This window comes from Enoplosus armatus, chromosome 13, assembly GCF_043641665.1.
Source record: "Enoplosus armatus isolate fEnoArm2 chromosome 13, fEnoArm2.hap1, whole genome shotgun sequence".
Lineage (NCBI taxonomy): Eukaryota > Metazoa > Chordata > Actinopteri > Centrarchiformes > Enoplosidae > Enoplosus > Enoplosus armatus.
The window spans coordinates 23544907-23561501 of record NC_092192.1 but is presented as its reverse complement, the minus strand read 5'-3'; the positions used below and the strand labels follow the sequence as shown (position 1 = coordinate 23561501).

Genomic DNA, 16595 nt, shown 5'->3' with positions numbered 1-16595 from the left:
CGCAACCAAAAATATGTGTATTTTCCAACTATTCAAATCTTTGGTAAGTATCCCTTAGATACTTAGGTCAGTGGAGATGGCCCGGCGCATCGCCAAAGTTCCCTTTTACAAGGGGGAACAACGTAGGGGACTGCATCCGATTTTCTCCCTGTTAGTAGGTTGTAAAAAAAAATCTCATTCACCCTATTGGGACAAGAATCGAGGACAACAATTGAGAAATGCTGACAGTTTTTGGAAGACCTTTTCCGCTGCTGTTTTTCAGTCAAGAGTTTGACACTCTCACGGTCCAAGCATGCACAAGTGTCCCCTGTCCCGACTCTCTGATGTCGTCCTTTCTTTGAAACAGAAAGAGTAAGACAGCCTGTGGGACATTTTTGATGTGCTCCCTGTGTCATGCGGATTTCTCTTCACTTGACAGCGGCGTCTGAAATAATTAAGAATTATTATCATGAAAAGGGTCATCAAGCTGTTCAGCATTTTTGTAATGTAGAAAATGCTCTTAGATCTTATCATTTCAGGGGTTCGAGATGGCATACAAGAAGCAAAATTGGTTTTATTGAGTAAAGTGATACATGTCATGAATTGATTCAATTATTTTTGAAAGGGAAATGCTGGACTCGGACACATGGAAGTATGGCTTTGTCAGTGGCCATGGCCATCACGCCATCTCCTCGCCCCGTCTGGGTTCCACTTCCTTTTAACCTCCCACTCCTTCCCTTCCCACTCTGTTGAGGGTTCAGTTTCAAACATGCCTTTGACGCGTCCCCCGACCATATGGCCGCCACAAATGCAGCTTTGTTCTCTGTTTAATATTGTCTGCTGTTGATCGTAGCCCCTGAAGAGATGCACTGAAAGCCAAAACCTCTTTTATTCTCTTATTTATGACCCCCTGTTTGACGGGCGCTGCCATGTGGAATATGAACATGTGGCCAATGAATGTTGTAAAGTTGCAAAAACAGTTTTCCCTGGAGAGGATCTACGTGAGGATGTGTCCGGTCGACTTTGCCAGGGTCCTTCCATGAATTCGGGGGGGGGGGGGGGGGGGGTAGTAAGATACAGGGTAGCGAAGCACATAACCTTAACCATGTGTATCCCTGTGTGCAGCAACAGCCTTCCAGCTCGACACTCCAAGTGATTCCCCATGTTCCCCAAAACACGACAGCAACGGGGGCCATTTCTCACCAGATTAGATTTAGAAATGTCTATGGGTCACAAATGTCACGGCTGCACCTGGGTCCGTGTATGTCCTGTCTTAATCTTTCTCTTTCCCTTTGTCTGTTCAGGAATCGGATGGTCAGGGTTGTCCGTTCTGTCGCTGTGAGATCAAAGGCACAGAGCCCATAATCGTGGATCCCTTCGACCCGCGAAATGAGGGCACCAAGTGCTTCTTCCTGGACCAGCACAGCTGCCCGATGCTGGAGCTGGATGACGAGGAAGACCGAGAGGACTGCCTGATCATGAATGGACTGGCCAACATCAGGAAGGTAAAGAACTGAAGTACTAACTTGTAATTGATCTAGTGATGGGAAGGGCTGAAAGAAATCTGATTTGCCATTTTTGTTTCAGCTCAGAATCTGAATCAGATATACTTTATTGATCCCCGGGGGGAAATTGTACTTGGCCACATTTATCAAACTAGAATTAAACTTAATAATGCCCTAAAGAGCCAATTCGGGAGTTAAAAAAAAAGTGCTTCGCTGAGTGAATAAGACACAAGTGACAGCAAAGTGTAGGATGAGCCTTTAAGAGGGTTGTATCTAGATGGTAACCCTAGATTTGCGAAACTCTCGCGAAATTTGTACGGGCTCTTTCTTCATTGTCATTGTGTACCATTACCACGGAGCCACGAGAAGCGTCAAAGTTTTGAAACGTTACCACAAGGTGCGTCGTTTTGTTCCGCATACTGGTTGCAATGTAGTTTAAGCGGGTCGCTCCCTCGTCTGGAAGTCGATGGGGTTTTTTTGAATGGGTTTTTGGTTAGATGCCTGGCATAAGGTCTGCACTTCAGAGATTTCAATGTTTTGTTATACGACATGAAATGCGTCAGTAGATACCCTCACTCGTGGATTTTGAAGCTTTTTTTACGCGTCTTAAAAAAGGCGGGTCGCTAACAAGCGCCAAAATGAGACTACAGAGGTTGTCGCGTTCATACTCTCTAGGCTGCCTTTACAGCCTTGTTGTGTTTATATACTCTATATCTATCTGTCTATATATCTGTATTCTCTAAAAGTTTAGCTTAGTGGTGGTGATGTTGAAGTAATGTGGTGTAGTTCCTTTATAGCCTAACGTTAGCGTTTTACTTCTGGCAATTCCCTTTACGCTTCAAAAATCAGAAAAGTGGTGTTCATTTGTGACGATTATAGTAGCATAAACTTTTCCAATGCCACAGAGCTTATTTTCCCACAATAATCCAAAATCCCATGGAAAAATCTCTCACCACTGCAGCACTCTATAGCCAAGTAGCCTACAACAGCGCGATTTGTCACTTTAGGACCAGAATGTCTACAGTGGGTTTCTGCTGATGGCACTTCCTGTTTATGTTTCAACCAGGCCAAGGAGCAAGGATGAGGACGCATCTCAAGTGCACTGATTTCTGTTACTATAAATGTTCTCTCCCTTTTTCGTTTCGTCGAGAGTTTTCGCAAATATGGGGTCACCATCTAGACACGACCCTGAACTGATTAATCACACGTATACTCCTCCAAACGGAGAACTCAAAAAGTGAAATGAACACCAATCAAATGGAAACAAAAAAGAAGCTCAACTGTAGCAGGGAGGAAATTCTGCTGGATTTCTGCTGGTCGTGAACGACTGAACAGCCCCCCCTTTTTTAACGGATGATTGACTTTTCTCTCAGCACTGTGCAGAGCGCCAGAACTCGCCCATGGTGTCCCCCAGCTCCTCACCTGTCAGCCAACACAGAAAGGCCCACGGAGGAGACCCCGGCCACTGCGTCCAGCACCTGGGCCTTCCCCCCGTGCCGCCACGACTCGACCTCATCCAGAAGGGCGCCATCCGCTCCCCATCTGCCAGTCCCACTGGCTCCCCGAAGGTCAGCCACAGCATTCCCCAGATATAAAGATCACCTGCATTTCCCCCCCCCCCTGCGCAATAGTGGGCCAGTGGGCTGTCGCATAACAATTTCAAGCAAATTTTACATAAAAGCAAAGTTTAGGAAGTGCCTTACAGGAGAGAGTAACAGTTAGAGGAAGAAAAAAGATACATTTAATTCGTTAATGTCATTAATGTTTAAATTTCTGAGGGATTTTTTTAGCACCCATAAATCATGTAATGCAGCGCCTGAACTGGATCAAAAAAGGTGCCAGTACCCATGATCATCGAACGTATCTTGGGTACATTTATATTTGTACGCATAACTTGGTTCAAATGTATTTTTGTGTGCACTTCGTACGGCATACATTTCCAGTTTATACATAAGTTTGGTGAATAAAAACTTTACGTAGCTATTGATACAAATCAAATGCGACACAAATAGTTGCATATATGCTAGAATAAAACCAACTGAAAACATGATGTCTGTTGGCCTACAGATAAAATAATAATAATGAGAAGGAATACCAAAGGCAAGTCCATAATGTATGAGCAAGCACCTTGAAGTACAGCGTCTCAAATCAACATAGATAAAAAGCGTTAAGCTAGCTGTGTGTTTACACAGAGACGCAGTAACATCTCACTCGTCGTGCCTAAAAACCTGACCAACCAAACCAACCAACACTAGCCAATCAGAGGCAGAGTAGGGCGGGACGTTGCAGAATTTAGGGTGCGTACCCTAGACTCTCCAGGAGGTGGCGGTATACGCAATAAGAAGTAAGGGTACCCATGTGGACAAAAATCTGAAGTAGCCGGTGAGTGACGGCCCATTTCAGGCACTGATGTAATGTGAGGATAGTTCATTTCTTATTGGCTTAAGTGAACTTAAGTTAAAGTTAACGGGCAAGGTTTTATATTTCACTTGCACATTTTTAGTTGGCCATGAAGGCCTAAAAACTGTGGTGTCTTTGCATAAAAAAAAAAATCCTTCATACTTTATTTGGATCCCCACTTGGGGATCTACATGGTGTGATTTTAAAAATGAATTGTTTCAGATTGTCTTGTATCATGTCAGTGAACACACCCATTATCTCTCCACCTCTCTTAAGTCTTCGCCAGGCCTGTCCAGGAAGCAGGACAAGCCTCTCCCAGCCCCGCCTCCTCCCCAGAGGGACCCACCTCCACCGCCTCCCCCAGTGCGTCCCCCTCCCATCCCCCCAGAGTCCCGCCACTCTTGGCTCCCCAGTTCCACGTCCTTGTCCTCTGCCATCTCGTCCTCCACCGGCACGCTGCTGTCGGACTCCCAGATGCCCCCCGAGACGCGGTGTCCCAAAGACGGCCACAGGACTGGATCAGAACACCCGCTCCAACTGGGGCCCTCCGGCGGTCCCTCGCACCTTAACGGAAGACCGCTCAGTTGTCCGTCCTCGGGATTTGGGAGGTTTCATCACAGAATGGAGGGGGCAGGAAACTCGGAGAGCTCCAAGGTAGGGCTTTGATGTCAGTTTGAAAACTTGAGGTGATAATTTGGTTCAGACTTTCATGTTCCCCTCAGGATGACTAGGAATCACTCTGGTGACATTTCATCTGGCACCATCATCAGGTCAAAACGTGAACTTGTCCATTACTTTGGTTTATGTCCAAATACATGCCCATCATCATCTGCCAACATGCGAAACTAAGATGGTGAACATGAAGTCTGGTGCCAGACATTCACGGCCTTTGAGAACTCTTTTCGATTCATCCAATACTTTGGTTCATCCATCTAATCTGGTTTGGTTACCCTAACGTATCATCGGAGCCTTACGGGGCAGCTGCGTGGCTGTACACCATCAGGATGTGTTCCCGTAATCTGTACTACATACTAAATCCAGGTGGTTTTGAGAAAAAGAAAAAAGTAAAACTAATTGTATATGGCAGTAAAACTAAGATTAAGATTAAGATTAAAATAGACTTTATTAATCCCACAGCAGGGAAATTTACAAGTCACAGCAGCAAAGACAGAAAGGTGCAGAAACACACAGCAGACAAGCACTGTGTCAATAATAGTTAGAAGTATTTACTATGTATATACTATGATGGTGTATTAGGGCCATTGTAGGTGGAGTCGAGGAATATTCAGAGAAAAAAAACAATTCTCTGAGATTAAAGCGGTAAATTTACCTGGGGGGAAAGTCACAAATTTATGAGGAAAAAAAACTCACTTCAGTGTGAGAGAATGTCAGAGTTCTTGTAAATTTGCGAGTTTTCCTCAAAAATGTAGCACTTTTAATCACGGAAATTCCGATTTTTATCTGAATATTACCCCCCCCCCCCTTCCCGGCTCTGTAATTATTTATTTTTTTTAACCTACAATGGCCCGAATCCACCATCATATAAAACAGCTTTGTGAAAACAAAAGCTTACTATCACATCCTTGCAAAAACAGTTTGATATCTAATTTAGAAGTTTAAGTTGCTGCGTGATTGAGTACAAAATGGTTCACTGTGCCTTGTAATGACCAGTGCGTCATATATCTTGTATGGAATATAGTATGTCGTATGGGTTTGGGACGTGCCATTGTCCGAGAGCACGTAAGAGACCGTAAGAAGCAGTTGTTACCAAGCAAAGTCTAGTCCTGTTGCTAATGTTTGTGTTAAGACAGGTATGTAGAAGGGCTAACATGTTTTAGGTGCCATTCACTGGTAGTTAATGGAACAAACAGAAATACAAAATAGCCTCACAGCTAAGTAGCATGCCAAAGAAGAACTTTTAGAAAGGTCACGCAGACTAATTTAGATTCCCAAAAAGCCTCTCCTCTCTGTTGTCTATTATAGATAAAGTAATTGAATGTGCATTTGTTTATGTTGCGTCAAAATCTGGGCCGCATTCACTAACATGTGCGTAGAAATCTTCTTACTTTGCGCGTCCAATTATTCCCTCGAGTCGAGCCTGATTGAATCCCTCACGCATGTAGGTTGATTGTCAAAGAGATATGGGGGGGGGGGGTCACTCTGTAGGTAAGGCGTGCAGCAGACGCTAGACTAATACGCTGCCCTGCTCGTTCTGCTAATGAGCAAATACGTACTTGGAAGTGTGTCGGACGAAACGCAAATATGATAATCTGTGCTGAATGAACAAAATCCCCGACTCGACTGAAATGCTTGGCCGTGTTTTGAACCAGCCAGGCGAATCCTCCGGAGACCGGAATCCTGCTGAGCAGTCTGCACAATTAGCACATTCTTTCCACTTCTATCGCTCTCCGTCCAGAGAGACTCTGGAATATTGAAGAAGTTGATGTGGTTATTTGCATACAGTTTGTCTCCATATTTCGCGCGTTGCGGAAAGGTCAAATTTGGCCCAGGCTTTTCAGAATTGTCAGGCAGTAGTTCTATAAAACACAATAATATACTGTATTTAAGTTTTTCTTTTCTCTTGTGTGTGTCTATGCAGCCCTTCTCCAATGGTGTGCAATGCAGCGATGACTATGACATCCTTCCCTCGCGGCACTCACCGACACAGTCCACACTTTCGAGTAGCCACAAGTGAGTATCACACTCGAATCTTCATCCTGCAAGATATGAGCGACATTTCCTCCTTGGAAAAAACACCCTGGAGTGTGTCAAAATGAAAGTCAGGTGTAAATCGTGGATCAATCATCGGATCACGCTTGCCAAATCTTTGGCATCAAAATAGCCATGTGGTCTGCGGTCTTATTGCAGGCCTTCCTTCTCCTCCTCCTTTCTTTTTCGTTGTCGTTTCAGACTCGGGGGGGGGGGGGGGGGGCTTTTACCAGCGAGGTCTAGTAGCCTCAGGGAGAAGTCCTGGTCGGAAACGGCTTTGAAAAAAAAATGACAGCTGACACTCTAATAGCCTTTTTAGCTGCAGTCAGAATTAGATTAGGTGTTTCTGTGGATCGAGCTGTGGCGGAGGCAAGGGGATGGAGCTGTCACTTCTGATGAAGCTTGAGCCGTGGGGGGGGGGGGGGGGGGAGCTCTGGTTCTACTGAAAACTGTTTTTAGCGTTGTAAAATACTGTGATGTACGCACACTTCCCTTACAAATGACTGCAGCTGACTTGCACGCATGCATTCTACAAAGCATAGGTTCTGCTTCATAGGATCATTCACGCACACGTTTTTCCTTACAATAAGACCGCCGTACATTCCCAAAAGCCCTAACCTCAACATGTAATGTATATTTTGGTAATTACGGCCTCTGTTGGCTTAGTTGACACTCACTACATTCTTTCACTGTTGCCTTGTTTAATCATTATCTCCAGGAGACCCAACGGTTGGTGCACTTTGCACCTTTGCAGCACAATGACGTCCTACTTTTAACGCGTACAGGAGGTAAACAGCTATCCGGGTGGAGCCAGCTGATAAAGTGGTGTGGCCTTTTTTCACATTATTGCACACACTCACACTTTTCCCCAACAACTTAGAGATAAACACACACCCGTTCAGTCAACAGGCCCGCTTCTGTAATATTTAGACCAGCACGTCTTAAAACCACAGCACACACACAATACGACTTGGACTGGCGGACACAAACTTAACTTAAATTAAATGAATAAAGCTTTGTGATGCTAATTGGTTCTGTGTTTCTGTCATTTACGTCGTAAAAAATGAGACCCTCCCAGGCTTTCTCGCGTGCAATGCTAGCTAACGTTAGCTTCGAATCCGAGTCCGACGCAAAGTCCACGTAGCTTGTTTGCTAACACGGGTGAATTTCCAACAAGCTAACGTAGCTAACATACTGTCTTGATTGGATGACGTCAGCTAATGTGTCCAGACTCCCGGGGCTAATCTGGCTGGTAAACTGGCGAGCTTGCCGTTTGCAAATCACGTTACCAGTTTAACGCAACGAAGCAACCAACGGCAGGTCCATGCAGCGTGGCTAAGTTACAGCTAGCTGGCTAACCTTCTGGCTTGCTTGCTTGCTCGCTAACGTTACGGCCAGCAAAATACTATCTGAGTGGATCCGCTAGCTTGCCAGATTACTTCACCAGCTGTGCCACACGGATCTGGCGTAACGTTAGCTGATGAAGTAACTAGTTAGTATCATGGAGCCAAAGGCCAACCGGCCACAAGGTTCCATGTAGCTGTACCTTAATCTGGGATGGAAAAAGTCAGCTGGCACACACATGATGTGGGACATCACACCAGTGGATACCTGTGTCCCAAAAGCAGCGAAAACCAAACGCCAAGTGGCTTTTGGTGTACAGTCTGATTTCAGTTCATATGCTCATTTCAAATTTTGGAGTTGAGAGTTCCGATGTATCAGCATTTCATGGCCTCTATTTGCATATCAAGTCGGAAAGCAGGTTGACAATTCATGGACATCTTTACAGGCCTTCCAACCCTTTCAGCAGTCCGGTGGCAGAGCGGCAGCGGGGGGCGACGGAGAGGGCGGAGGACAGCTATCAGATCCCTTCATCTAGCCTCTGCCTGAGTCAGTCTCCCATCTGCATCGCCGTGCCCAGCAGGTACAAGCCTTGGTGTATTAAAGTTACTACGTGCTACTTGGAGTCTAACTGGGCTGCTGTGAACCAAAACGACTTCCCCTCTCTCTCTCATTCAGACACTTGGAGAACGGCTCTCCAGAGCCCTCCATGGAGGAGAAGAAGCCCCACCCCCCCGAGCCCGGTAAGTCCCGAAACCAGCAGAGGTTGATTTAAACATCCCAAGTTACAAATATGTTATCTTTATCCCCATTAAGGCGGCATCACTGATCATCGGGTGTAATGAACATTGCAGTGAGCACAGTGAATATGATGCCCAGAAATGATTTGCGGAAACTGCAAGAACACGTCTGGACGCCCTCTGTGATGAACCATTGAGACTTAAAATGTTCCAGTATGGCGTCTTAAAATAAGGAAGAGGCTATAGGTCATTTCATTTGTTTCCAGTACAGACTGACTTGTTTTCAACAGATCCTTGTTGGAGAAATCTTGATACCAGTAGAGTGGCCCTTCTTATTCTGCCTCATTTAAGGAAATTAGACCTCGTAAATGATTCATCAGGCTGGTGAAAGTGCAGAACGACCGGTCCCACTGGCGCAGTTCGTCCTTGTCAATTAAAACTGAATACGCAAGAGCCCTGTTTGAACCTTTTTAAAGGCCGCGTTCGGTTTAACTCTTGGCTTGTGTTCCCTCAGGCGGACACTCAGAGTCGAGCCGGGGGCTGGTCTCGGGGGTGCCACATGCTGGTCTCTGCCCCCTCAACACCGACAACAAGACACCCTCCGACTATGACGTCCTGCTGCCCCCCCAAGGTAGTCCACCCCCCCCCCCACACACACACAAAAAAAAACTGTCAAATTTGTATTCTTGACTTTATCCAGTGAATCTCAAGCAATTCGTTGACGGATGTATCTGTCTCTTTTCTTTACTGACAGGTGATTTTATCAGAATCAAAAAGACTTTATTGATCCCCGGGGGGAAATTGTACAGTACCGGTGCTCCCATTCAATCTAGAAATAAGAGTATGTACAAAATATAAAATAAGAAATAGAAATAAAAATATACATATTTACAATAATTAAGTGAAAAATAAAAGTAAAAAAAAAATATATATATATATATATATATATATATATATATATATATATATATATATATATCCTCATTTGAATATATATATATATATATATATATATATATATATATATATATATATATATATACATATACATTGTTGTATATATTTTTTACTTTTAAAGCCTATCCTGCAGTTGGTATACAGCACCATTCCTGTTCAACTGTCCGATCACCGTTCCAGTAGCAACACATGGAGCGAGTTGACATGGTCCTCATTTGAATAGGAATGAATGTGCACTGTTCTACAGTAATGCTGTCAATAGAGTGCTGCAAGGGTGATGCCAACCCAGGAAGTTAGCGTCGAGGCCTGGTGCCCTCGACAAAAAGCCAATGGGATTTTTCCCACGGGATTTTGGATTATTGCAGAAAATAAGCTCTGTGGCAAACAAAGGTTTATGATACTGACGTAAACCTTTTGTTGGAATCGCCAGAAGTAAAATGTAAAAGCTTGTGTGTAACCGCAGACCTTATTTCAGGCATCGAACCAAAAACCCGCTGCCTTCGAGACAAGGGAACCAGAATGCTGACTCATTTCCGGATTTTAGGACTCATTCCTACAGCGCTCTATACATATGCAGATGGAGTTGCCTGATCGTAATGCGATCCCTCACTGTGTGCTTAGAATTGTATGTTTGGTGTCTTATAAGCGCCACTTCAGGGTTTTGTTAACCCACGCTCTGTAGCTCGGTGTGCTAACAGAGTCATACATTTGTGGGATGTATTTGGGTAAGAATTTAAGACCGCAACAGCCTGAACCTTTGATCCGTTTTACTACAACCGGTTTCTTAGCCCAGCCTACTTGTACCCCCTGTCCCAGCGCTCCTCCTCCTCCTCACGGAATAAGTATAAACCGCAAATCAGAGCAGAGCGGAGAGCTCACTTCTGTCTTGCTGCTTCTGTTGTGTTTCAGTATTAGAGGACCCCTTCAACAGCCGCCCTCTGTCGCAGCCTCCTCCTCCGCCAGCGCGACACAGCTTCGCTGACCTCTCCTCCTCCTCGCCGTCCTCGTCCTGCAACTCCTCCACGTCGTCGCCCTCCTCCTCTGCCATGGCGCGGCCACACAGGCCCGCCTCGGAGCTGGGGCACTTGCTGTTAACCCCCGGTGAGCATAGAAATGTATTGCGGGGTGTAGGTGTGGCGCTAATCTGAGCGTTTATCATGCCTACCGAAAGTGTCGCGCCGCACGTCATTTTATAGCATGATTTTGTCGGCTGACTGCTTGTTTACCGGAGTTTCTCTCGTGTCCTGCCCGTTCCCAGACACCGTGTTTGACATGCTGAACTGTGCTGCGCCTCTGCCTCCACTCAGACGGCACACGGAGAACGTTAAAGCCAGAGGCTGCCTAGAGTATGACCATTTACCGGCCAGTCAAGGTAGAGTTCCGTCTCCTTCTCAGCAAATGACTACTTGAGGAAATGCTCACACACACACACACACACACATGAAAAATGCTATGCTATCTGTATTTTAGACTTCAGTCTGGGAAAAAGTACGAGCCTTTGAGGAATTAGAATTGTGCGTGATCACTTTATTCGATCAAAGAAGAAAGGGTTTTTGGTAGAAGGGAGTATAAAATGTCTGAAAAGATGGATGGTGTCAAGGCCATGTCCTGTCCCGAGAGGTTCTTTCAATGGTGGTCATAGGACTCACTTTGACCGGACGGGCTATGAAAGATAGCGGTAACTTAATGATGAAGGTCTGAAGTCTGACGAGCAGTGTGCGGTCTACAAAACCTCTCCTCGACCACTAATGACCTCCTCCTCTCTCTTTCCCCAAGTATCGACGGACTGTTTGCAGGCCCCTGCCAGGCCGCCCAAGCCGCTGCCCAGGAAGATCCCCCCGGACGCGGAGTCGGACAACGTGGACGCCAAGATCGCCAGGTTGATGGGGGAGGGCTACTCCTTCGAGGACGTGAAGCGGGCGCTGATGATCGCCCAGTACAAAGTGGACGTGGCCCGAAACATTCTGCGAGAGTTCGCCTTGGTGGCCCCGAGGCTGAACCTCTAGTCCCGGAGACGGAATGAAGCAGTGCCTTCTGAATGGACCGACTTAAAAAAATTTCAAATAAAAGGGCTTCTTCGGTCTGCCTGGCCTCGGACCGCCGGAACGACAATGAACAGTGGAGACAAAAGAAACATTTCAAGGGAGACTTGCCTTTTGTTGCAGAACAGAGGTGGCGTTGCGCAACAAAAGTGGCTCAAACCAAATCACGGCAGAACACAGAGAATCAAAAAAGGGAGAATAGACCGTCTGTGAATTATTTAAACCTGTGAAAAGAAAGGAGCAGGCTTGTTGTTGTTTACAGTGGGCTTTGCCGGTGCTGGCCTCTGGTTTTCAAATGCTCCTGTTTGTCTAGGGGGCCTGGACTGTCATGCCTGTTTTTAAAGCCCCGATCCTGCTACTGCTGCTACAGTTCCTTTCACATCCTGCCACCCTCCAGGCTTTAGTTTGAAGGGCCTTTTTTAATAGAACAAGACAATTCCAGCTCACTTCAGCTTCCATGCTCAGCCAGTTGTTAAGGGTCATTTTTATGTACAACCAGTGGGGGGAGCCAGACTCCACCGTTCCTCTTCTCTGTACGTTTTCCCCCCTTACTCTTTCTCCTCTCCCTTCCCTCATGTGTTGCCCATTAGATAATACTTTTTGTTTGTTTGCCCAGAGTCTGGCTGACTTGTAGGTCTTAACAAGGTCTGGTGAGTCGGGAGCGTATAGATGGAGCCAGAGGATGCCTTACTGATTCAATTCACTTGTTTCCCCCAGACTTGGAGAAAACTGAACGACAGCTCCAGAGGAGCACTCTTGTTAGACGTGGTATCTTATTTGGACAAAAAGAGTGAGGCAGCAAGAGGGTGGGGGGTTTAGCTTTGTTCTTCGTTTCGGTTCCTGGACCTGAGGATTAATGAGCTGGGGCCTTTTTTTTTATTAATTACTTTCTTCACTTGAGGACAGAAAGCTTATGAATGTTTTTGTTCTGCATGAGTGAGCTGTACCGTTGTTCACTCTGAGCGATTGTGATTAAGTGGTGGAAAATGTTTTAATGTTTGTGGAGCTTTTTTTATTTTTATTTCTCCACATCAGAAGCCAGACGATCGTGCCTGCGTTTCGGCCAGAGAGCTCAGAGACGACGTGCTCTGCAGCCGCCACACTGCATCGGAAACACTGCAGCTGTCACACTGCAGCTGCCACATTGCAGCCGCCACACTGCAGCCGCCACACTGCATCGGAAACATTGCAGCCGCCACACTGCATCGGAAACACTGCAGCCGCCACACTGCAGCAGAAACACTGCAGCCGCCACACTGCATCAGAAACATTGCAGCTGCCACACTGCAGCAGAAACATTGCAGCTGTCACACTGCATCAGAAGCACTGCAGCCGTCACACTGCAACTGTCACAGTGTAGCAGAAACACTGCAGCCGTCACACTGCATCAGAAACACTGCAGCCGCCACACTGCAGCTGTCACACTGCCTCAGAAACACTGCAGCCGCCACACTGCATCCATCATACTGCAGCCGCCACACTGCTGCTACCCGTCTCCATTTCAGTTCCACAGTCATCATAAGGTGATCACCCCCCCCCCCCCCCTCAGAATCTGGAATCAGTTGCATATATTGGATTTGCTCAAATGTAACACGTTTTCTTTCTTTAGAATAGTATGCAGGATCTTGGCTGTGCCAGACCTGTTAGGGGTGTAGTTAGTTAGTCAGGGCCCCCCCCTTGTTTACATGGATGGTAAAATCATACCGATGAAAGAATGACTCCGGTTCATAATTTGGGATCTTACTGTTTTGGTGCATCGTTACCATTGGTTATGCTAACATCGTTCTCACCAAGGCCATTTTTGAGATCCGGCTCACCCGGACCGGTGAAGGAACACGAGCAGTCAAGACCCTTCAACCACAACAGAGTATCCAGATGATCCGAACCACTTTGTTCGGAGGGCAGGGTTTTTATCTTGTTCTCTCTTTCCACATGAATCCGCTTTGCGTTTCTCGCCCCCTCCGACTTCTTCGCAACGTTTCTCGGTTTCCACATTCCAGAGTCCCTTAGTGGTACTTGCTCCCACAACAGTCCCCAAATCCTGCCACTTCCTGACAGTACAATGTGAGTGTGTCAATATGATGTCAGCCCCCCCCCCCTTTTTTTGGGGGTATTTTTTTCACATCTACAGGTGTTCATGCAGCGCTTTCTCGACCTGAGTGGTGTTTTTTTTGCAACATTCATTCATTCATTTACAACATTCATTTATCACCCCACCCACGTCTTTCCATAAAGAGGATGTACCTCCCCCCCTCCCACCCACCCCGCCACTGCCATCCATTTCCTTTTCCTCTTTTGAGCTGCACTTTAAAGGGGGGGGGGGGGGGGGGGGGGCACCACTGTCGAGCATGTGTTAACGTCAGGGCCCAAATGGAGATGCTGAGCGATGCTGCGTGCAAGGAGGAAGTCACGATAGAAGCAGATCATTCAGAATGTGACACTCGGTGGCATTTTTTTAACTCTGAGGCTTTCATTTTTTGCACTGGTCCGGTTTGCTATTTCTCTCAAACTTGAACGGCTCTGAGCTCGCCGTCCATTCCATTGGACTTCCCTCACGAAGGGGGCGGGTGGGTGTAAGTGGCCTTAGGTAGGTTGCAAAAGGGCAGTTGTTTATTTTCTAATTCTGTTTGTTTTTTTTCGTATTAATGTGCTCTTGTGACAAAAAAAAAAAGTGTTGATAATATGTAAAGCATAGAGTAATGTGCAATTAATTTATACATTATTAATGCTTTTTTTTTCTTTTCTTTTCTCGACATGTTCTTTTCATGGATGAGTAAATAAAAAGTCAATTCCTTTTTGGTCCGTTTTTTTCCTTTTCTTTCTTTCTTTCTTTCTTTCTTTCTTTCTAGGGAGTCAAAAGAGGTTCGATTTGTTCTGGTAATGCAAACGAAGTACCAGAAGAGTGTCACCGGTAACTATGACCTCAGGGAGAAGTCCGATCAGGAGAAAGACTGAGGGGGGGCACCCGTGATTTCAAGGGATACGGATTTTAACGGGAAGTTGAATGAAAGAAAGTTGCTACTGTGTTAGCACTGATGGCGAGGAAGACGTTAAATTACGTGATTTATTCAAAAAGAAAATTTCTTATTGTCAACAAACCCCACGTGCAGAGTCTAACCAGCAATGAATGTGTCCTACCAACAAGTATTGTGTGTGTGTCTCCAAAGACCGATATATATATATTCCTCTGCGCCACAGAGCTCCAAAAGCTATTGAAAACACACCGATGAGCCACACTGTAGCACCGGGTGCCATGTCATGTTCCTTCATTCATCCAGCACACACGCTGTGGTTTAGTTTGGCTCAATCCCGCACACACCGTCCTGCTGCCCCCCCCCAAAAAAACAAATATACTCGCTTGAGCACCAAATGTGGATTCATCCGCCGCTGAAAATAGTCCCCAGGGAATGCACGGTTTCTTCCTGTTTGAGCAGCGTTCGCTAAAAACTCCAGTGGCCGGTTGTTTTAGGAAGTTACCACGTCTTCAGGAGGAACCTATAAAAGAAATCTTCCATTGCCACCAAATTTACTTAAACGTCCACAAATATGGGAGTGCTGTACATGAATGTTTCCAGAAAAAGATGCATTGATATATTATTACTTCCCTGTTTTCCACGCTTGTGCCTTTTGGTGGCGGAGGTGGATTTAGACTGCACATCTCATTTTGGAGTGAAACGGATGCCGGTTCGAAAAATCGAAACGAAATAAAACAAAAAGCATGACACAAGCTCAGCAAGCTGAATTCCCCGGGGACATAACCGCTTAAGGGCGGCTCGCGCGCTGCAAGTGCTAACGTGGATTGTACCTCGCCGCACTGAGACACATTTGTGTTTGTTCGAGGCATCAGATGGAGGATTTGTTCAACAACACAAATGCCTTGCACAGTAAATGTGAAACCCAACATACTGTCTCCCCCCCCCCCCCCCCCCCCCCCCCTTCCTTAGAGAGCCAACCTGAATCCGGGGCTGGCTGTGTTGACTCTGAACATTGTTGAATTTTACACAATGTCTTATTATACACAGAATTATAGGGGGCTTAAGCACGAGACTCCCTGAAGAACACGTGGATTAAAGGGGGGCATCAAGAAATCAGTGGATCTCTGAACAAGCAAGGAAGCCGCAACAACAGTGATGAAGCTCATCCCTCCTCCTACACAGGTCTCCGTTGTCCTCCTACCGCTTTGCACAGACAAAGTCGGATTGCCGTCACACAAACGAGACGTCAACAACAACAACAACAACAACAAAATGCTAATTAGCATGGTGATCAAACATGGAGAGGTGACGTCACGGTGTGAAACACTGGAATGACGTTGCAAGCACAACAACGGGCAGGAAATCCAGTTTGGGGCTCAGTTCTTAATGTCTTAGTGTGTGGAGGTCTTTCTGCGGTAGTTCTGGACAAGAAGACATTGTAAATGTTGCGTTCTTCTTCGGCTCATCATCGTGGCAGTTCCCTGCTGTTGCAGGGCGTTACAATTAGTGTCACTCTTTGTAAAAGTGTGTTTTATGTATTTATGTAGCACAAACCGAGATCCTGTTACAGCGGAAAAAAAAAAAAGGGTCTGCCCCCACCCTATTTAGTGTCACCTGTCCCTCATTAGTCAGTCACCTGGGTGGATTCAGTCTGCGTTCTCCCTCCCTTCTGTGACGACATCCCTGTGACCTCTTCCGCCTTCCAACTGTTGCAGGGTGCTAAGGTATTTACAAAGCTGGACTTACGTAATGCATATGTTTTGGTGAGGATTAGGGAGGGGAGGGGGGGGGCCTTTTGGTTTAACTAACGCTCCAGCGTCACTTTCAGGCCCTGGTTAACGGCATTCTCCGTGACGTGTTGGAGTGGCGTTTTGTTTTGATGACTTCCTCACCTTCTCATCCCGGTTGAGGCCTCCCATGTCCAGCATGTCCCCGAGGTATTGACAC

At 46.1% G+C, this 16595-nt stretch overlaps 1 protein-coding gene across 1 annotated transcript in view; it reads left to right on the top strand.

Moving 5' to 3' along the window:
- cblb (Cbl proto-oncogene B, E3 ubiquitin protein ligase) overlaps positions 1-11637 on the top strand; it is a 42132-nt gene extending 30495 nt beyond the window's left edge. Inside the window, exons 10-19 of the mRNA XM_070917220.1 lie at positions 1284-1484; positions 2858-3052; positions 4161-4538; positions 6484-6575; positions 8383-8517; positions 8613-8677; positions 9189-9305; positions 10541-10732; positions 10890-11003; positions 11408-11637. Coding sequence (XP_070773321.1) covers positions 1284-1484; positions 2858-3052; positions 4161-4538; positions 6484-6575; positions 8383-8517; positions 8613-8677; positions 9189-9305; positions 10541-10732; positions 10890-11003; positions 11408-11637 — 1719 coding nt within the window. The remainder of the gene's footprint in view (positions 1-1283; positions 1485-2857; positions 3053-4160; positions 4539-6483; positions 6576-8382; positions 8518-8612; positions 8678-9188; positions 9306-10540; positions 10733-10889; positions 11004-11407) is intronic.
- The last annotated feature ends 4958 nt before the right edge of the window (positions 11638-16595 follow it).